Source organism: Halichoerus grypus, chromosome 1, assembly GCF_964656455.1.
Source record: "Halichoerus grypus chromosome 1, mHalGry1.hap1.1, whole genome shotgun sequence".
NCBI lineage: Eukaryota > Metazoa > Chordata > Mammalia > Carnivora > Phocidae > Halichoerus > Halichoerus grypus.
This window is the reverse complement of record NC_135712.1, coordinates 67291134-67313699: the sequence shown is the minus strand read 5'-3', so window position 1 is coordinate 67313699 and position 22566 is coordinate 67291134. Positions and strand designations below refer to the sequence as shown.

General features: G+C 51.8%; 1 protein-coding gene across 2 annotated transcripts in view; it reads left to right on the top strand.

Annotated features, from left to right (window-relative positions):
* Positions 1-22566, top strand: part of ADCY5 (adenylate cyclase 5) — a 149948-nt gene that overhangs the window by 107512 nt on the left and 19870 nt on the right. The window contains exons 6-12 of one of the 2 annotated variants that reach the window (XM_078066750.1): positions 1060-1131; positions 2070-2211; positions 4119-4259; positions 8669-8691; positions 9848-9992; positions 11080-11177; positions 14333-14420. In XM_078066750.1, the coding sequence (XP_077922876.1) occupies positions 1060-1131; positions 2070-2211; positions 4119-4259; positions 8669-8691; positions 9848-9992; positions 11080-11177; positions 14333-14420 (709 nt within the window). Of the gene's footprint in view, positions 1-972; positions 1132-2069; positions 2212-4118; positions 4260-8668; positions 8692-9847; positions 9993-11079; positions 11178-14332; positions 14421-22566 lie in introns of both variants that reach the window. The other variant, XM_078066746.1, reaches the window with a different exon arrangement.

Below are 22566 nucleotides of genomic sequence, written 5' to 3'. Positions count from 1 at the left end.
GTGGGGGGCAGGAGGGGACATTTGTTTCCATTGGGAGGACCAAGAGAGGCTTCATGAAGGACGTGGCCCTGGCGTAAAGCCAGAAAGTTATTATCAACCTAAGGCTGAGATATCATCAACCTAAGCAAGGGGCCCAAGGCACTGTGGGTGGAAGGCACATTCCAGCAGGGGTGTCCCGGGACAAGAGAAATGATGAATGACGTAACTCTTCCCTGTGTCGTGTGTCAGCTTCTCAGCCGCTGGCTGAGTGGGCCTGTCCCAGGGTATCGGAGAGCATGCCGGGCCCCGAAGAGTGCACACTGTGTACCTCCCCCGCAAGCACCTGCACCCTCTTCCGCATACCCCGTGCCTCACACGCATACCCAGAGCAATACAGCTTCTATCATACGCTCCAGCCCACAGAGGGCCCACCATGTCCTGGGGGCGCCCTCAGCCCTGGGTGTGGTGCATGTGGTGGGAGCTGGTGCTGCTTCTAGCACGGGGAACCTCCCTGGTCAGTTAACCACCTTGCTCCATTATGCTGCTAACATCCATGAAGCTGCAATGTGGACAATTCTGAGCATTATATGAATGGGGTTTGGAGTGGCTGTAACTTCCCTGTTTGGCTCGAGTGGGCACTAGTATGCATTTGCATCCTCAGAATACAGTTGAACTGACTGAGGGTAGCGGAGGCCCAAGGTGCCTTCCTGGGGAAGCAATGGGGTCTGGGTTGTAGTGTGAGGCACTGTGCCCCCTTGTGGCCACACCGGGAAGCGATGCCTCACTGCCTACAGCACCTGAGTACCAGGGCCCAGCCCCTGTCCATCAGGTGGAACAGTCTCAGACTCTGGATTTGGGTTGGACCAGAGAGAAATGACTCTTTGACCCCTGCACCTTCTGTCACACCCCTGACCCCGTGCCTTCCAGCCTCGCCCCCACTCTGTGCGCCTGGCCCCTGACCCTCTCCCAGCCTTACCCCTGCTCCATCCCCAGGTTGGTCCGGGAGGTGACAGGGGTGAACGTGAACATGCGCGTGGGAATTCACAGCGGGCGAGTACACTGCGGTGTCCTTGGTCTCAGGAAGTGGCAGTTCGACGTCTGGTCTAATGACGTCACGCTGGCCAACCACATGGAAGCTGGAGGCAAGGCAGGGTGAGTGAGGGCCCAGACTTAGCTTCCTGCCCGCCCCCCTCCCCGCCCGATGACTGTTGTGAGGAATGGGGCTGGGGTGGGCAGGATGGGGTAACTTGCAACTCCGGGTTGGCAGAATTTAAATAGAAATTCCTCTCCTTAACAAATTACTTGCACCACACCCTGGCAAGTTGTAGGGAGCATCCTCTCAACCTTTGCCCAGACTTCACCCAGAAGATATTTGCACAAAACAGGGCAGCTTGTTGTGTGATGCAATAGGTGGGGGTAGAGTTCTGGAGGAGGGAGGAACCATGGCTAATTTCGGGGTAGCCAGGATGAGAAGGAAGTGGGACATGAGCCTGGACGACTGGGCAGGATTCAGACAGGTGAGGAAGGTGAGGTGAGGAGAGAGCCAGACCAAGGGACCAAGGTGAGGACAGGCAACAGGTATACGAAACGTGGTGTTTCTGAGGAATGGAAGTAGAGCACGTGACCTCTTAGGGACCGGTGGGAGGAACAGTGCCTGTATTAAAAGGACCTCTGTGCTAGGCTGGGGGATCTGGACTCAGTCCTGTACTCAGCCCGAGCCACTGCTGGCTTCTGAGCAGGTTTGCAAAGTTTGTGGGACTGAGGCGGTGTCCTCCTGACAGGCCAAAGATGTCTTCTGCTCTGACGATGCTAGAACTTCAGTGCGATGTAGTGTGGTCAGGGTGGCCATGTGGCCATGAGCCCGGAAGGGCCCTACCCGAGCCACCATGATGATGACAGCGGAGGGATCCAGCACACTGAGATCTAGGTCGGGATCTAGGTTGGGGTTAGCCTTTGAGCCAGAGTGTGGGGCTGTGGGATTTGAACTGTGTCCAAGTGGGTCACAGTGTGGTTGTGCATGAAGGCTGGAGTTCTGAAGTCCTGTTCTCTGCACTCCTCTCCCCACGTCCCTCCCCCTCTCCCCCCTGCAGGCGCATCCACATCACCAAGGCCACACTCAACTACCTGAATGGTGACTACGAGGTGGAGCCAGGCTGCGGGGGCGAGCGCAACGCCTACCTCAAGGAGCACAGTATCGAGACCTTCCTCATCCTGCGCTGCACCCAGAAGCGGGTCCGGCTGGGGGGCTGGGCGGGTGTGGGAGAACCCGGGGGGCTGCAGGGCCTTATTCTTCCAGGGAGGAATGTTTCTTGGCATCCACTTCCTTCTCTTCTCACTCTTTCCTTGAGTCAAGCCGTGAATTCCTCATGCAGTGTGGTTCCTGCTTCCCGGGAAGCTCATGAGCTTTATGGAGGGCTTGCAAAGGCTGACAGCAAAAGCAGGAATGTTATGCCTCCGTTGCAGAAACGTAACAGGCCTCAAATCAGTTAGCCACAGCACAGCCACAGGCCGGGCATGGACATGAAACAGCAAGGACTCTGTCCACCATCTACTCTCTGTCCAACCGTTTGTTTCGTGTCCTCCCTGCTCCTTGTCTGTTGCCTGAACCAGGCGGACATTGGGCCCTTCTCTGCCTCTCTGTGTCCCACGTGTCTTTGCCGGTCCCTACACACCTTCATTTCTCCAGTTCACCGTCCTTCCCCGGTTTCACCTTCTAGTCCCTTTCTCCTCCCTCCCTTTGTCCCAGCCCACACTTGCCCAAATATAAAACTGAATTATTAGCAGACTTTGGCATTCTATTTTTAATAGTGTCATGTTCCATGTTCTTAATTTTTAAAGTGAATGAAGAGAACATTTTCCATTTCTCCCTAGATTAAAAAGCTTTTTACTGATGAATCTTTCCATCGCATTGACCTGTTGGTCAGCAGCCTTTGATAGAGAAAAGCTTCCCTCTTTCTTTCTTAAGAAGTTAGACTAAAGATAAAATTAAGCTGGGAGAAAAGTCCAGAGAGAGTCTTGGGTGACAGCAAAGGTAGATGTGGGGGCTCCTTGGGGGCAGGTGTCCACCCTGACAAAGACATCACAGGGGAACCTCACTTGCCACAACAGCATGGGAGCTGTGTGGGCCCCCCACAGACCGCAGAGAGGGATGGGAGCATTTAGACACTCTGGGGAGCGTGCCTAGTGGCTTATTTGACACATTTTTGAACACATTTTGCTTGCTCTTTGATTAGCGTATAAGTGAACTGACTTCTTCCCAGGCCCTCCCACACCCTCCCCTCTGTCAAGGTGACAGGGTCTTCAACGCCCCCTTCCTGCCCCACTCAGGCTGAGAGCTCACCTTCTACCCTGGGTTCTCTGGGTCCTGTTCTTCTGACAGGTGGTCCAGCAAGATGAAATGGAGACAGACAGTGACACCCCATACGCTCACCCCACCCGGAGCTGTGTCAGCTGAAGCAGGCTGTGTCCCCTCCCCTCTGTGTCCCTGATCCGACTGGCTCCCTTCCCAGGCTCAGAGAGGGAGTTGAGGGGAAGGCTGCCTCAGGTCTCCCCAGGGCCTCTCCAACCTTCCTCCTGGAGCCCATTTGGATGGATGGACAGACAGACCGAGATCGTGGGTGGATCCCGAGATCGTGGGTGGATCCCAAGATCGTGGGAGCCAGCTGAGGCCCCACTTGTGTATTTGTACAATGTATATCGGCCTTTGCCTCTCAAGTTCTAGTGACCCAAACCTCCAGAAGCTGCCTCTTTGGTAGAATATGCCTGTTTGGGATAAGTCGAGTGGAGACTGGAATCCTTTACCTGCCTTTACCCCGGCGCCTCAGACCCGGGCTCTGCGCACCCCTGAAGAATTCTGTGACAATGACAGTTGTCCCCACACCCCTTTGCTTTCTCAAAAGACCAACCTCCCACCTAGGCCAGCCAGCGCTAGCGTTTGGGAGTGTGAAGGGATTGAGGATGCTTTCCGCAATGAGCTCCAGGATCCCGGCAGACTCTAGGCTCCAGGCTGTGCACAGAAAAGAGGGACACCTGCCTTAACTCCTACATGGCCAGGCACCCAGGAGGGGTGAGAAATGCCCCACTTGGGCTCACCTGGTAGGCTCTGCCCACAGGCTGATGCATATGTTTTACTCTCCTAGAAAGAAGAAAAGGCCATGATCGCCAAGATGAATCGCCAGAGAACCAACTCCATTGGGCACAACCCGCCCCACTGGGGGGCCGAGCGTCCCTTCTACAACCACCTAGGGGGCAACCAGGTGTCCAAGGAGATGAAGCGGATGGTAAGTAGCAGGTGGGGCAGCGTGCGGGATGTGGCCTCTCCAGGGCTAGGGCCTTCCGTGGGTGTGAGGACTGGGCCACGCCCCTTGTGTTACCTGACAGAACCTTGGAGAGCCACAGAAGCAACTCTGGGCTAGGAGCCAGAGCGCCTGACTTCTGGTCCTGGGCTCTCTCTGTGAGTCCCAAAGTCTGGAAGCAGACCCCGAGAACAGCCAGAACCTCCGGTGCTCCCGTGGCACTGTCTGGTGGGGCACCAGCTCATCAGACATCCTTCTAGCAGCTTCCGCCTTTCCCAGGTGGCTGCAACACATCCTTGGGCTCAGTTGCTCAGAAACGATCTCAGTACTTTTTGGAAAGCGCTAGGCGATGGTCCCCTTTGCTCTCTGCGCTGAGAAGTGCCCCTGCTAACTACAGGTTTCCAGTGGGGCATGCAGACTGGATGAGCAGAGACCATGGTGGGGTGCTACCTCCAACTCAAGGGACCCTGCCTGCCTCGGGGGACAGACACGCCCAGCCATCCCTGTGTACACAGGGGCCGTCTAATTCAGGATGCTCTGCCCGGGTTCTGCCAGTGATGATAGAATTCAGAGGGTGGGACAAAGAGGAAGAGGTATGACAGAGGTCAAGGTAGAGCAGCAGGGTTTTCTTTCTTTTTATCTGAGAGCTTGGCTTCTCCATCCAAGCACACTCCTCAGCTTGAGGACAGCCTGGTTCCCAGGCGGGAGGCGCCCTCCCTGGGGAGAGGGTGAGTGAGGCTGGAGGGTGCAGGGAGCTGTGTGTGTGTGTGTGTGTGGGGGCACTTTGTGTGTGTGTGTCCTCGGAGCCAGAGGACAGGAATAAGATGGGGCATGCTGGCACTAGGATCCCCAATTTGGGGTCTGTGTGTTGGACCAGGTTTTAGCTACAGCATCAGGGACTGCAGATAAATTCCATGAAAATCCAGCTGAGTCAGCAGAATGAGCCAGGGACAGGCTGGGGACCCGGCCACTCTGCTCCTTGCTAGCTGGCAAATAACAGATGACAGAGATTTAAGGAAGATGTATAGGATCAAAACATGAATTGAGTTAAGACCTCTATTTTAATTTTTGACGCTAAAGAAGCAACTCATAGGACACCAAGTTTATGAGGGAGCAGAGTGGGGGAGGGGTGCCTGTCTTCCTCCAAGGCTTTGAACTTGGACTTCTACAGATCTCCAGCCACCACTCCCCCTCCTTGGGGGGCCCTCCCCAAAGCAAAGAGCAATTGGTGGACCCTCTCTGTTCTCACCCAGCCCTTTAATCTCCTGCGGACTCTGTATCCATGTGACCAGGACCAGAGAGGGGATGAGCAGAGGGGGGGATCACAGAAAGCAGGGTGCAAAGAGGGAGGCTGTCATCCAGGTGGCAGGGAGGAGGGAACAGGAAGACAGGAGGGAGAGTACAGAGGTGAGCAGGAGACTATGGGAGCGAGGAGAGGAAGAACCACAAGCAGGCAGGAAAGGCGCCTGATGGGCTTTCTCTGTTTAAAATCACTGGAAAGCTTTTTTCTTGGTGATATTTGGTATAAGTGGAGTCTTTAGTTGTTTCAGAGTCTCAAAGGAGGTAGTTTGGAGTGTAAGCACTGATTTAGCAGACACATTAATCATTGTTAGGACCAGGAGGAACCTTGGAAGAATTAGCAGAAGGGCTGTCATCGGGGAGACTGGCTACAGGATTTCTGCGTGGTGTTGGCTACCTCGCCAGCAGGAGGGGATAGGAAGGTGTGTGGACAAACAGGGTCGGGGACACCTCTGCCGCAGCCTTTGGGAGAAGAGACTCCCCGCCCCTCATCCTGGCTGGGCAGAGTCACCAGAGGCCAGCGCCAAAGGACCACCTGCAGCCCCCAGCCCACGCAGGCAGAGTGTGCAGGCAGTGGATGGCGTGGTTCCGGCAGCTGCCGGGCACGGCACTGCCATGAGTGGTACCCTTGCCTGCAATCTTTGCAAAAGATACGCAAAAGAAGAGCTTCTACCCTGACTTCCACTGACGACAGCCGTGGGGGATTAGATTAAGCAGTGACTGGGAGCCCTAAGAAAGGTACTAACGCGTAGGCAGCCGTTTTATTTCTTTAAATCTTGTTCCAACTTGGACTCAGCTTTTAAAATACAGCGACGAGCTGCTCTGCTTTGTGCTTAGGCCTGTCATAAGGTCCCTAAGGGTACTGATTAATAAGAAGGTTGACAGGAAGGGCACACAGGGGCCTCTGCTCATCTAGCCAGAGAGGCTCTGTGTTCTCTCGGGGCAGCAGGCCAAGCCCAAGCGCTCAGGGAAGGCAGGCAGCTCGCCGGGCCGGGCGTGCAAACCAGAGCTGGCGCCTCCACGTGGGTGAGTGGAGGGGCCACGGCCACTGCTCCTGCTTTTAGGTCCAAGGGACAGGAATTGGGAATGAAACAGAACCAGGTGAGCTGAGCTGCTCCCTGGAAGTGCTGTGGCACAAACCGCAGGAACCTGTCTGGGGGTGTTCCTAGCCGGGCTGAGGATGGCTCTCCCTGAACTAGTAAGCAGGTCAGGGAACTTGAACCCAGTCTGCTGGACTGTGTTTTTTTTTTTTTTTAAGATTTTATTTATTAGAGAAATCACCAGCAGAGGGGAGGAGCAGAGGGAGAGGGAGAAGCAGAGTCCCTGCTGAGTAGGGGGGCTCGATCCCAGGACCCTGGGATCATGACCTGACCCAAAGGCAGGCGCTTAACCGACTGAGCCACCCAGGTGCCCCTGGACTGTGTTCTTAATGATCATCTGCCATGGTTTATCTGCCAACACCCCAACCCCATGCTCAGCTCCCCACACTAGCATGGCACCCAGAGCAGACCTGGTCCCCAACCAGCCCCAGCAGAGGACCAAAGGAGTATAGGAGAAAGTCAGAGACAGGTTTGTTGAAAACGTGTCAGGTCTATTTCCGAGCTGCAGAAGTCAGCATAGGCATAATACAGCTCAGTTGTCCTCTGTCCCAGAGTAAGGTCGTGGCCGGCCCCTGTGATGGAATTCAGTGCCAGCCCTTCACCGCATTCTGTGGAGAACTGGCCTGTCTGGGTTCCCCTGCTGCCCACTTAAGCTTGCGCCCTGATGGATCCTGGGAGCACCCAGCGTGGGCCTGCCCCCAGGTGGAGCACTCACTTGAGTCACACCAACTCCTCCTGCCTGGGGCTGGGATGGTGTAGTGGCCCGGCTCTCGCAGCTGGGACAGAGGGCCTGGTGATTCTCAGAGGACAAGAAGAAGGGTCTGGCTTGTTCAGGGAGACCGCTGCCAGGCAGCCTGGGAGGGGCTCAGAGTCCAGAGTCGGGCACTTGGATTTGCCACGAGAGGCTGCCGAGGCTCCTGGAAGCCCTCCACTGGGGGATAGAATGGGACAGAGCCCCAGTGCAGTGTGGTCCCCACATCTATTTCAGCATCTGGCAGCTCTGGCTCATGAAGACCAACATAAATCCTGCTTTTTGCATTTTCAAAACAAGTCTGCAGTGGGCACAAAGAGAGGTGTGTTCGTTTGGGATTTGGGTTCACCTGGCATTTACTGACCTCCATGTTTGCCCAGCAGTGTGCTCCACACTGGGCCATGAGAGACCACAGGTCACCTTCTGTCCTTGTCCTGGCAACCTGAGCCTTATCTGAAACAGTCCTGGGGCTGCTTGCTGCCTCCTCCACTGCTTCCGGGATTCCACCCCCTTCCCGTTTTAGGGAACCCACCCTCCATTCTGCCACAGCCGGTCACACCCTGAGACGCATGTTGTGGACATCATAGATTAACTGTAAATAGGGCTTTGAGCTTGGCAACCAATCAGGGACCTTCACACTCACCCCTGCCCCGTGTATGTGAGCAATAGTCACACCCGTGGCAGGCAGGTTTCTCACCTCCTGGGTCGCCACCCAACTCTGGCCTTGGAAGAACACACTGGTTCTCAGATACCACAAAAGCTGTTGCAGGTGACTGGAGCTTAACTTTCTTAAGCTCACAACTGTGTGAACTCCCAGGAGATTTTGTGTGCTCATTGGGGGTAGGGTGTGTGTGCGCACCCATGTGGGAATTGATCACTCAGTGGTTTCTCTTACTTCAGGCTTATTTCAAGGCAGAATTGAGAGGGACCTACCAAACTCAGGGTCTGGGAGGAAGGGTGGGGGAGTTGGGGAGTTGGGTGTGGGGACAGGGAGAGCTTAGACACCTGGGTTTTGCCAGTGAATGACATGAAATTACAGGGCTCCCCCAGTGTCTAGCGCAGAGCCTGTCCCATAGGAAGGCCCCGGCTGTATTTGCTGAAAGAAGGAAGAAAGAACTTATGAGTGACAAGCTTCCCTCAGTGCAGGCTCCTTGGTGAGCTGGACTGCTTTCCCACAGTCCCTCCTGGAAGCGTCCTCTCTGTTCTCATACTCCTTTCCTTCTCTCTCTGTCCCTCTCTTTTAGGGCTTTGAAGACCCCAAGGACAAGTGAGTAATATGCCCTTCTTTATTCCTGCTTCCTTGGCCTGAGGGATAGCCTCAAGTTTGCCTTATAGCTCAGTTGCCCCATGCTGGGTGGGCAGTGCGCCCACACGGTCCGGCACGGTCTCGGCACGGTCTCGGCACGGTCCACCCGGTCTTGGCACATTCCGGCACGGTCTCAGCAAGGTCTGGCACGGTCTTGGCACATTCCGGCACGGTCTCAGCAAGGTCTGGCACGGTCTCAGCAAGGTCCGGCACGGTCTTTGCACGGTCCGGCACGGTCCGGCACGGTCCGCACGGTCTCGGCACGGTCCGGCACGGTCTTGGCACGGTCTCGGCTGAGAGCGGCAGGAGCCCACTGCAGCTGCTAGAGGGGTAGCCCAGGAGCCCGGGCCACCGGGCGGAGAGGCTGGGTCTCAGTGCAGCCCACGTGTCCTCATCCCACAAACACATGCACACACATACGTGTGCATGCACAACTACGTACATGCACACGCTGCACATGGCTGTGTGCACACACACACGTGCCTGCAGCTCTCAGGAAAATGCAGACCTTGCCTGTTGGTCCCCGGCCCCTGGCCACAGCCTAGTGCCCTGAGGGCATGTCCTCTTTCTCTTCCACTTCCCAGCTCTTGGGGGCTAGCCACCCCACTGACGACTGGGTGTCACCTTGAGGAATAGGGCTTTTAGTTCAGGATCCTGATCGTGAAACCTGCTTCCCAGAGGGTGGCCTGAGCCAGGGGAAAGCACTGGGGTGGCTCACAGCCTCTGTGGCAGGAGCCTTGCTCCCCGATCTTTGCCTTCGTTTCAGAATGATGGTACAGCTGGACAGTGAAGAGCAGAGACTGTTACCTGTGGAGAAAAACAATTAAACCTTCGATGACAAGTCATATTATTATTGTACTACAATAATATATCAGTAGAGTCAGAAAAGCCTTATTGTCAGCGAGGCCCTTCAGCCAGCGGGTCAGACATGGGCAGTTTTCTCTGCATGTGTGCAGTTAAGAGGGGAGACTTGGCCTCCTGGCAATCCTCGTCCCAGTCCCAGAGTCCCCACACCTTATTAGGGCCTTTCTGATGGGCCTGGGTGCAGGGGGGCCAAGTCAGCCCTCTAGCGGTGCTCCCTGGTGGTCAGCTTGGGTCTGCGCCTCTTGCTCCCCAGGAACGCCCAGGAAAGTGCAAACCCTGAGGATGAAGTGGACGAATTTCTGGGCCGTGCCATTGACGCCAGGAGCATCGACAGGCTGCGGTCTGAGCATGTCCGCAAGTTCCTCTTGACCTTCAGGGAGCCTGACTTAGAGAAGAAGGTATGGCCCCCTGGGTGAGAAGGAGGCCCTGGGCAGGACCAGAACCAGAGGGAGGAGGACAGGGCAACAGGCGGCTCCCTGCCTGTCCCCATCACCATAGAAAGTGCCCTTTCTTGTTAGTGTCGCCTGCTCCAATGCTACACTATTCAGGAGATGGAGATTTTAGGGAGGCTTTTCATGGTCAGAAGGGATAAGTCTTAACTTCCTCATACCTCAGTTTCCTTATCTGGAAAATGGGGTTCCTTACCGTACCTTCTTCAGAGGGTCACAGTGAGGGTTAAACAAGTCCATATGTGTAAAACACATAAAACAGTATCTGCCACATAGATGTTCAGTGATGTTAGTTGCTATCGATTTTATTTTTATTGTTGTTACCATTATGAACATCATCACCAGTGGACCTCCCAGCTGCCTTTGGCACACTGGCGAAAAGTCGGGACAGTCGAGATCTCTCTGTCCCATCTCCTGACGTTGTGACTGAGAGGGTGGGCAACTTGCTGTAGGCCACCAGTGAAGTCGTGACAGAGCCAGACCCGACCTCGGTCCTGTGAGGCAAACTCGTTGGCCAGCGAGAAAGGGACCTGAGCCGAGAGCGCCCTCTCTGGTGACTTGGTGCCAGTGCGGCCTCTGTGGGCGACGCTGGTTGGTGTCGCAGGAGGAACTGGGGGCTGGGAGATGAGCTCCGTGATTTGGGGCTGGGGCGAGCCTCCTGTCCACCCCTGAGCCCCAGCCCGGGCTCCTCTGTGAAGTAGCAGCTACATAGGTTCTGTTTCCGGGGCTTTGCGAGGATGCGGGAGGACAACTCGGACCGGTCGCGTGTCCTAGCGGGTAGATGGTGCTCCGTGATTTGAGCCAGGATCATTATGAATGACTCTTGTAGTGACCCGACCTGCAGAAAGTGTCTGGTTTGACACATTTCAGCTGCCGTCCCCACAGGCACCATGTTAGGGTGCTTTGAACTGGTTTTCTTGAGCACGAAGGCTAGTGCTGTTTCTTCCAGGTGTTGGGAGTGGGCTGCCCGCATGTGTCTGGGGTGGAGCGGGGCTGGAGCACACAGGGCCCCTCTCACCCCGTGCCCTCCTCTCAGTACTCCAAGCAGGTGGATGACCGATTCGGTGCCTACGTGGCATGTGCCTCGCTTGTCTTCCTCTTCATCTGCTTTGTCCAGATCACCATCGTGCCCCAGTGAGTACCGTCCCTCTGGCTGTGGGGCTCCAGGGGTGGGAACGGAGGTCATGGAGCAAGCAGAGGCAGGGGTCGGACTTGCTCAGACAAGGAGAGGCTTCCCCATGTGTCCTCGGTGGGACTGGGAAGCCACGAGTCTGAGTCCCATGTGACAGGGCGGGAAACCTCCCTGGGCCTGCCTTGCTGCATGAGAGACTCAGCACTTTATCATCTCACCCCATTGTCACCCACACAGTGGTTGCCCTTAAATCACCTGAAGTATTCGCCAGGTTTGCTTCCGTGTGACCTTTGGTTCTTGCAAAACCATTAACACATCTTCAAAAGATAAAGGTTTTCTGCTACTCTGGGTATTTCAAAGAATGGATTTCTGGTTCTAAAGGCTTTTCTCAGAGATATTCCTGAACGCTTCCAAGGACTGGCCGCATCCCTGAGAGAGGCCTGTGGCTTCCGAGGGGACCACTCTGAAGTGGGCAGTGGGCTTCCAGAAATGAAGTGTTAGGTAGATAGTCACAGAGTCACATGTAGACAAGGAAGATAATTGCTTGTGTTATCTTTGTTATGTTTGTGTGTGTGTATATACATTTGTATGTGCACGTGTGCGTGTATCTACACATTTGTGACTTTTTATTATGCAATATTGCAAACACACAGAAAAGCAAAGTAATTAATATAATCAGCACCCATCCCCTAGATGTAACTATTGTTGATGTTTTACTATTGTTTCATCTATTTTTTTCTGATTATTTAAATTTTATTTTATTTTATTTTTTAAAGATTATATTTATTTATTTGACAGAGAAAGACACAGCAAGAGAGGGAACACAAGCAGGAGGAGTGGGAGAGGGAGAAGCAGGCTTCCTGCTGAGCAGGGAACCCGATGCAGGGCTCGATCCCAGGACCCTGGGATCACAACCTGAGCCAAAGGCAGACGCTTAATGACTGAGCCACCCAGGCATCCCTAATTATTTAAATTTTAGATGAAAGGACATTTTCCCCCAAAAGCCCTTAATATATATCTATTTTCAGGGCATTTTCCTTCTTAACCACAATGCCTTATATACCAAACAAACAAAATTAACACCAGTTCTCTGCAATCATGTAACACCAAATCCATGTTCACATTTCCAAAATTGTCTCCAAATGTCTCCTACTTTTAGTTTATTCATAGCCAGGATCTACTCAAGATCCACTGGTTGTGTTTGGTTATGTCTCCTAAGTCCAACTGAATCTAGTAGAGTCCCCTCACCCCGACACCTTCTACTTTTCATTTTGAAGTAATTGTGGACTTAAAGAAAAGTTACAGAAGTACTAGAGGGAGTCTCTGTACAGCCTTCATCTAGTTTTCCCTACTGTTGACACTTAGGTAACTGCAGTACGAGGGTCAATGGCACGAGATTAACCCTGGAATGGCACTATTACCTAACTGACTGTAATCTAATTCCATCAGCGTTGCCCCTAATGGCCTTTTTGTGTCCCAGGAACCAGGCTAGGATCCCACATTGCGTTTAGCTGTTCTTTCTCCTCAGTGTGATCTAATCTGTGATGCTTCCTCAGCCTTTACTTGTCTTTTGTGGCCTTGGAGCTTCTGATGAGTGCTGGCCAATTAATTTGTAGAATGTCTCCATTTGGGTTTGTCTGATGTGTACTCACAGGTTGAGGTTATGCAGTTTTGACAAGAATCCCACAGAAGTGATGTGTCCTTCTTAGTGCATGTTATCGGGAGGTACACGATGCCTACATGTCGTAGTACTCAGTGCCTTTTATTTTTGATGACACATTGTTGCAGAGATGGTCCTGACATTTGTGTCCGCTGTGGCTCTGTAGGATACCACAGGCACCAGCCCTCTGGTTGTGCAGCTAATCCCCATTGCCCCCCACGCTGAGGTGGTGCAGAGCTGGTGGGACTGTGGGTCCTTATTGACACAGGACCCCATTTTTTTCTATATGGAAATGGAGCTACAGGTATAAATAAGCAACCTAGTCTTTCTGTCCCCTTGCTGCTCCTGACAGTCCGGTTAGCCTGGGTGCCTCTAACCCTGCCTCCGTGCCGCTTGCCTTTCTGTTTCGGCAGCATGGCTGGTGGGCTGGGTTTCCCTTGGTCCCTGCCCGGCCTGCAGTGGCTCCCTTCCCCCCGGCCACAGCGCCGAGCTGCTAAGGCATTGACGGAAGTCTTTCTCCAGCAGTCCTCTCTCTACGGAAGCATTCAAAGCTACTTTAAAGGTCTTTCTTTCCCTCTGAAGAGAGTTCTCTACCCTTGTTCTGCTTGTTTAAAGCATCTAAGTGCTGGCTTCTGGGGGTGCCTGGAACAAAGACGCCCTTTGAACGCCTCTCTAGAGGTATTCCCCTGCCTTGTCAAGCCCTCTGCTTGCCTTTAACCTGCTAACGACGCCAGGCATCTCCAGGCCACTCTCACTCCCTGGAAGGGAAAAGGGATTTCTGTGACCTCCTGATATGATGGGGTGTACCTTAGCCAGCCCCGGCCACAGGAGGGCCAGTGGGAGGCTCCAGATGGAAAGTCGCTGGCAGCTCTTTTGTCTGAGCATTCTGGCCCTTGGTGAACGTTAAGATCACCTGTGATCTGCCCCTGGCAGCAGGGACAGGGGGAGTTCCTTGCATTTTCATGTTGAACTGGCAAGTTGAGTAGGACTTGTCGTAGGGCCTGGCAGGGTACAGGGTTTAGGGACTCTGCCTCTAAAGGGACGCATCCCTGCTGTTTCTCAGAGTGTCTGCTTGGGCTGCTGACAAATGCGTTTTAGAAATGATGGCCCTTTATCCCGTTTTCAGCCTTCACAGTTCCTCACCTAGCCGTGAGTAACTGCTGGGAGGGAATAACGAGGTGACTTTTAAAATAGGTCCTTCCAAGCTAAATGAAGTGAGTTTGTGGATAGCTAAGAATTAGGCAAAACATTGAGCAGGTGACACTCACTTCTCAGTTCAGCCCCTGCAGGTTTCCGCTCCATGCCAGCAGATGGCAAGGACAGGAGCCGGACCACCGTGGAGGGGCTCCTGAATCAGTTCACAAGGCTGTGTAAGCCCCCTTCTCAGTGAGGGGCTAGGAAAGACTGGGCAGTGGGTTCAGGGGAAATGGGGCAACCTCTCTTTCCTTCCAGAGGCTTTCAGAGCCCCAGAATTCCCCACCTCCTCTCTTTTTCCAGCTCCGTGTTCATGTTGAGTTTCTACCTGACCTGTTTCCTGCTGCTGACGTTGGTGGTATTTGTGTCCGTGATCTATTCCTGCGTGAAGGTGAGTCTAGCTCGCACCTGAGCCCCCTGTCGCCTTCTTCCTTCCCTTCCCAGCCCACGGATAGGAGCTCCTCCCAGAGCCCGATGGGATCGGGGTGCATGATGCTGGGGCCCCACTCTTGACTGGCATCGGCAGCAAGCTAGACTGCAGGGAGTGCTTTGTCAGTGGAGACTTGGTGGTATGGGCTGTTGTAATCTGCCTTTGCAAATCTTTGCAGTGAGAAGATCGTGTCACTGCTTCTCCTGTCTGTCCCCTTGGTGTCAGGTAGGATGAAGGAAGGGCATCTAGCACAAAGCAGTGGTCAATAAACATTTGCTGAACGAGTGAGTATGGACGAGATCTCTCTCCATACCCCCTTCAGTGTCCCCATGTGCCTGGAATTGGCCCTGGAGGGGACCAGAGGGAGGATGGCTTTTGAGCCAATCATCACAGAGATGAGGAGAGTGGCCCAGAGTGGTTCAGTGTTTCAGACAGGGCCACACAGCCAAGAATGTGGGCATGAGACCCTGTTCTGTGTTTTTCTCCCATATCTCCTTTAGGCATGCTGTGCGCTACCCCACCCCCCACCCCCCTGCAAGGCTTCAGGGGGACCTGGCCACAAGGCATTCTGGTCTGTGGTGGAAGCCACTCAGGTTCCCCTTCGCCTTGTCCACCAAGCCTTTCCCTCATTTCCTTCCCTAGTGGTTTTAGACTTCCCTGACAGGCCAGCCTGGTCCCAGAAAGCGCCCTGTCCCCAGGCAGGTACGAGCCCCTCCAGCTTGTGCTGGAACCATTTCTGTGTTCCTCCTTGATCCTCAGTTGGAGCCAAGCCCCAGGAAGTGTGGGGGGCAGGCTCTGCCATCATTCTCTACCTATACTGCCGTGGGCACCACGTTCTTCTTCTGGGGGGATTAGACCTTGGTCACCTCCAAAGTCACCGTTCTCTCTCTACCCTCCAAGCAGGGTATTTCATTAGACTGTTCATTGTTTAATTATCTAATGGTCAAGGTCTTGGTGGACTGATTGTCAGAACTGGAAGGCCCCCTGGGAATCATCTGGAGTGGTAGAGGATTTAATCCTGGTTTCCAGCTCCTTCCTCAAGGCTCTGTGTTCAGTCATAGCCTGTCTTTTGGTCTTGCTGTTGTCATCCCCCCTACCCCCCTTCCCCCCCAAAAAGCCTGCTTTGTCCCCAGGGGGCCGTTCCACTTTCTTCATCTCATGGCTATCGAAGCACATGGTACATTCACAACAGCCAAAAGGTGGAAACGACCCAAATATCCATGCACAGATGAACAAACAAAAATGGTACATCTTTGTGATGGAATATTATCCATGGAAGGCAATAAAGTTCTGACACACACTACAAAATGGACGAACCTTGAAAATATGCTGAGTGAAAGACACCAGACCCAAAAGGACATAGACTATGTGATTCCACTTATATGGAAGATCGGGAATAGGCAACTTCATAGAGATGGGAAGTAGACTAGATGGTCCTGGGGTTGGCAGGAAAAGGGATGGAGAGTTATTGCTTCACGGGTGTGGAGTTTCTGTATGGGTTGAGTGACGGAAGGGTCTTGGAACTAGAGCATTTTGGAAATGGAGCGGTGATGGTTGTTTGACGGTATGCATAGAATTAATGCCACTAAATTGTATGCTTAAAAATGGTTAAAATGCTAACCTTATGGCATATATGTTTTACCACCATAAAAGAAGTCACAACAACCAACCAACCAAACAACAACAAATGGTACACCGTAGTTAAAAGGGCCTTGTAAGCATTCTTTTTTGAACGTCCAGAAGACTCTTTTCTCTTTTTAAGTTATAAACTGAGGCAAAGTCATTGTCTCTTTGAGGTACTTAATTAGCTTATTCAAGTCAGAATCAAAGCTATATGTGGTCTACAATTTTAAAACTAGAACCTAGATTTCTCTCTTTCCTGTTAGCTGCTTTGGTAGGCCTGAGCTACCCTGACTTCACCTGGTTTGTGTTCCCTGATTGGCACGTATATCTGGGGGTAGGGGAGGAGGAGGAGAGGGAGAAAGGCTCATCTCACCACCCACACTGGCCATTTTGAGTCCATACCTTGGTCCAGTGACTTCTCTTTGCTACTGTTCAAGATTATTTATGAAAATCATTCCCGGCTCCTTGTGTTTCATTGGATCTATCTATTCTGTAATCAGTGTCACATTCAATAAGCTTATTCTCAATTCCTTTATCCAGCCCACTGCTTTTTCCGACGGTTCTGAGGAGGCCAGGGTCCCCGCAGGGGAGGCTGGGGAAGGGAGTGCCTACCTCCTGCCCCCACTCCATCCCTTGCCCCTCCGCACACACACCCCTCACCCAGGGGAGGCTGCTGCTTCCATCTTGCAGTGGGGAGCTTCTGTAAACTATTTATTTAGGAAAAAAGTGCTCCCTGGCTTATCAAGTCTGGCATCTGCTGATTTGGGCCAGGAGTCAAGTAGACTCTAATACCCGCCTTGAGGTCCTGGCTGCATCCTTGCGCCCAGCCCCTGCCCACCCCCCACCTCTGATGCGCAATCTCAGCCTTTCTCCACTTTCTGCGAAGTAGACCCCAACCTGAGAAGTTGCTTGTAGTATGAATCCCTCTCCCATTTCATTATTCTTTCCTCCTCCGTGTTGTGGATGAACTGTTTGCACACTAAGACGTGAAGGGGGTAATTGTCCTTTGGCTTCTGTGTCCCCACCGCGCGGCCCGTCATGGAGCACTGCCGCCCCACACCGCCTGCAGGCGGACGGATCACCTTTGCAGGTACGGCCATGATGCTGACTAGACTGGAACTTCCGGTGTCATTCTGTTTTCCCTTTGAAAACATTTGCCCTGTGCCAGAACCCAGACATCTCTCATCTTCCTTCCACGGTTTTTCAGGAGTCACAGGTGGTGGCTTTCTGAGGAGATACGACAGTCCCTAAATTACCCGCGGCCTGGGCTCAGCGGACCTGCAGCCGGGCGGCTCTGTCAGCACGGTGGCTTTCTCTATTCCATTTGTTTTCCCATGTCCCCCAGACAGCATGGACTTAGTTGCTCAAATGTCCATAGTTTACCCTTTTTGAAGAGAGAACTGTGAAGGAAGTGTCGACTGAGTTAGTTGAAATGAGCCAATTCAGTGGTCTTAGCTGTCTGGCAGGCGGCAGCTGCCTGGGTCCTTCCTGTGGGAAGGTGTTGGGAAACTCACTCCTGAGGGCTCTGATGGCCCTTGCGTCCTGGGCCTGTTTGATCTGACACGCAAGGCCTAGTTCACACTCCCACCTCGACGTGAGGCTAACCGGGTGCCCGGGTCTCCTGTTCCCGCTGCTCCCGCCCTTCAGGACCCCGCTGTCTCTGCGCTGCTTTGCCCAAAGTCTCCTCCCTCAAGCACTTCTTTCTTCTGGGGCTGGGCTGAATGAACACCTGCACACGTCACTCGTCCCTTCCCTTAGCATCTGCACTGACCTGGGTACCAGAGCTGCTCGTCTTAGAAAAAGCCATGCTGAATCCCTCCTTGCCATCACACGGGGTCCACAGACTCTGGTAATCTCAGACTGGAAATGGCTGGAGCAGTGAAGCAGCCCAGATACCCACCTGAGGTTGGAATCTCTCAGCCTCTGCTTGATTACCTCCAGGGATGGTGAGCTCACTCACATCTCCTGAGTACAGCCTCTTCTCTTTTTGGGCACCTCTGACTGTTCCATCAGCTTCCCTATGGCTTCTGCCCCATCATCCAGTGAAGCACCCCAGGCCTACTACTACTTCTTGTTCTTTTTTTTTTTTTTTTTTTAAGATTCTATTTATGTGTTTTGAGAGAGAGAGAGCATGAGCAGAGGGAGAGGGAGAAGCAGACTCCCTGCTGAGTGGGGAGCCCCACTTAGGACTTGATCCCAGGACTCTGGGATCATGACCTGAGCCAGAGGCAGATGCTTAACCGACTGCGCCCCCCAGGCCTGCTTCTGACAGTGCCAGCATTTTTGCTACCACCACCCAGGTGGGTAGAAGAGGGTGGCTCCCTCCTTTCCCCACATTCTGGCCTGGACCGCCCTGTCTTCAGTGTGGCTCATTAGCACTTCCTTGCTTGGAAGCCCAGCCTCCTCTCCTTCATTTTGAGGCTTGGGAGTAGTAGATAGGCACAGAAGGAGGACCTGGCACCATAGTTCTCGGTAAATGTGTGTGTGTGCGTGTGCGCGCACGCACTCAGGTGTGCACAGGTACATACAGGTGTATATTTAAATCTCCTTCCTCCTCCTGACTGCTGGCTCCCTCTTAGTTGCCTCCCGTGGACTTCTGGGACCCGGCTGTCTGAGCTCCTGGGAACTGTGAGCAGAGCTGCATCTAGGCTCCGTATGCTCTGTGCAGTCACTAGAAACCTCTTCTCCCTCCCTGCAGCCTGAAGGTCCTCACCAAGTCCCCCCGCTGTGCTGACTCTCCTTTCCACCACTGCAGCCTGACTGCTGTCCCCGGTCTCTGAAATAGGGTCTTACTACACAGCAGTACCTCTGACCTCTTAGGTATCTTCTGTCCTGTGAGGACTGTAGAACCCCCACACTCAGCTTCCACCAGCATGCTCGGGGTCACACTCTATTAGCGGGAGGGCGTGTTGTGGCCAGACACGTGTTCCTTTGGGGATAGAGAATTCTTCATTCCGGGAGGCATATCTCAGTTCCTCCCATGGCTTCTGAGTCCATCAGTCTAGGGTCTGGATCCCAGCTCTGCTCCTTTGAGCTCTGTTTCCTAAGCGTCTGAGGTCGCTTTTCTTACATCCACCCTGCGGATGATGACGACGAGGCTCAGAGGTTAGGCAGCGTTCCCGAAGCCTTGGGGCTAGGAAGTGGTATCGCTGGGATTTAAATCCCAGTGGTTCTTGACTTCCGAGCCCATAATCCTTCTCAAAGACACTGCCTTTGTTAATATGTCCATTTAAGCCGTGGGAGAGCAGTGGTGTGGGGCTGGGTCAGCTTCTGCCTGCCTTGGTCAGCCTCTGAAGTTTTCATATCTCTAAAAAAAATTTTATGTAGTAGGAGCTACTGCTTTTTCACATTGTTTCTTGTCAAAAAGACAGTTTTAAGATTTTTTCCCATCAGATTTCTTTTTTTAAGATTTTATTTATTTATTAGAGAGCACAAGTGGGGGGACAGAGGGAGAGGGAGAAGCAGACTCCCCGCTGAGTGCGGAGCCTGACGTGGGGCTTGATCCCAGGACCCTGAGATCATGACCTGAGCCGAAGGCAAACGCTTAACCCACTGAGCCACCCAGGTGCCCTCTCCCTCCCATCAGATTTCATCACTTTTTTTCATCTGTGCAATCCCGTGACCCCACATCACAGACAGGGAACCAGAGCCCCAGGCTGGTCATTGATTTGCCTGGAGGCTTTCAGAGAGGCCAGGATCAAAACTGTCCTTCACCCCAGTCATGATTTATTAATTATGTCCCCACTCCTGTTTTTCATGTTGAATTGATTTGAATTAATCAGACTGGGAATGTACTGGTTGGGAATTTTAAAAAAATCAATTCTTTTTCTGAGCTGTAATTGTGAGTGAGCAGCATCGAACAATTGGTTTGCACGGGCACAATTATCCTGTTGCAAAAAATGGTCTCCAGGATCGCTGCAGCTGTGGTGCGTCCCCGTGAGAGATGTGCCCCTGGTGAAGAGTTTCACCATCCACATTGGGGTTAGTGAAGATGGGATTTAGGGCAAACATACAGATGAACTTTTTGATTCCAGGTGATGAGATACTCTATAAAGTGTTACTAGAGCAGGATCTCAAGTCTTCTGGAAATTTCAAAACCGCAATTCTTGGGTTCCTGCCTGAGGTTTTAAAGTCAAGAGCAGGTCTTTTTAAAGGGTGACAAAAGGGACGCCTGGCTGGCTCAGTTGGTTAAGCGTCTGCCTTTGGCTCAGGTCATGGTTCCAGGGTCCTGAGCCTGAGCCCCGCATTGGGCTCCTTGCTCAGCAGGGAGCCTGCTTCTCCCTCTGCCTCCTACTCTCCCTGCTTGTGTTCACTCTCTGTCTCTCTCTCTGACAAATAAATAAATAAAATCTTTAAAAATAAATAAATAAAAAAACAGGGTGACAAGAGAAATCAGCTTGTAGCAAGCCAATGCATTAAGTTGAAAATAGAGCTACCTTATGGCCCAGCAATTGCATTGCTAGGTATTTATCCAAAGGATACAAATGTAGTGATCCGAAGGGGCACATGCACCCCAATGTTTATCACAGCAATGTCCACAGTAGCCCAGCTATGGAAAGAGCCCAGATGTCCATCGACTAATGAATGGATAAAGAAAATGTGGTACATATACACAATGGAATATTACTCAGCCATCAAAAAGAATGAAATCTTGCCATTTGCAATGACATAGATGAAACTAGAGAGTATTATGCTAAGTGAAATAGAGAAAGACAAATACCGTATGATTTCACTCGTGGAATTTAAGAAACAAAAGAGATGAACATAAGGGAAGAGAAGGAAAAATAAAATAAGATGAAAATTGGGAGGGAGGCAAACCATAAGAGATGCTGAACTCTAGGAAACAAACTTAGGGTTGCTGGAGGGGAGGGGGTTGGGGGTAAGGGATAATTGGGTGATGGGCATTAAGGAGGGCACTTGATGGAATGACACCAGATGTTATATGCAACTGATGAATCACTAAATTCTACCTCTGAAACTAATAAAAATAAATTAATTAAAATTTTATATATATATACCACGCCCCCTCCTCCCCCCCCACCGCAAGTCAATCATTCTTTAGAACTACATTCTGGATTGAATTTAAAAAATAGCCTGCAGTTCTTCTCCTGACCTCTAGGTGGCCCCTATGGGGCCCCTGGTCCCACCATCACCAGGAAGCCCATGTGCATAGCCTGTCCCCCAGCCACCTTCCTTTAGCATCTACTAATCACCTTTGCCTGAATTTTACTGGTGGGTGCAAAATGATAAAAGAAACCCTTCAACTGATGGAGAGGATGATCAGAACTGAAACGATTTAAGTAACATGGGTTAAGGGGGTAGGATGGAATGGCAAAATTTTAGTTGGACACAAATTAGGAACCATCTGTCATACCTTTTCAGAGCAAGCTCCTCAGGCTAGTGCCAGAACACTTTCCCCAGCTGTGAAACAGAAAAATTCCTTTAATAGGAAACGAGGACTTTCATTCCTATTGGCAACAGAGCTCTTTAAAAAACGCAAATATTAACTGAATTTTCTGTTGAATTTCACAGCTTATAAAGCACTTTAAAATGCATCATTTCTTTGAGTCTTCATAGCCACCTTGGGAGAGAGATATCCCCCAAGTATCGATAAGAAAACTGCGCTCAGAGCCCTTGATAGCTTCCCCAGGGTCACACAGCTAGTAAGAGCTTGCGCAGGGTTTTTTAGTAAGTGCTTTATTGAGATACAATTCACATAGAGAAGATTCACCTTTATAAAGGTGGATGAAGTTGTAATATGGATGTAGTTGTAAGAGTTTTTAGTATATTCATGCAGTTATGCAACTATTACCACTAATTCCAGCACACTGCCCTCATCCTGAAAAGGAACCCCAGACCTCTTAGCCGTCACTATTTCTTCCCTGCTCCCCACAGCTCCTGGCAGCCTCAAACTCTGCTTTCTATATGAATTTGCCTGAAATCCTACAATATGTGGCCTTTTGAGATTGTTTTCTTTCACTTAGCATGATACTTTCAGGGTTCACCCATGTTGTACCATGTGACAACATCTCATTCCGTTTTATGGCCAAATGATGTTCTGTTGTGTGGATATAAACCACTTTGTTTATCCATTTATCAGTTGATGGACACTGGAGTAGTTTCCACTTTCAGGCTATTATGAACAGTACTGCTATGAACTTTTGTATACAAGCTTTTATGTGCACTTAGGTTTTCAGTACTCTTGGGTAAATACCTAGGAGTATAGTTGTTGGGTCATCTGGTAACTGTTTATCATTTTGAGGAACCACCAACCTGTTTTCCAGAGCAGCTGCGCTACTTTGCATTCCCACCAGCAATGTATGAGGGTTCTCATTTCTCTACATCCTCACCAACCCTTGTTATTATCTGACTTTTGATTATAGCCATCCTAGGGAGTGTGAAGGGGTATCTCATGTTTTTGAATTGCATTTCCTGATGACTAATGCCAAACATCCTTTCATGTGCTTATTGGCCATTTATATAG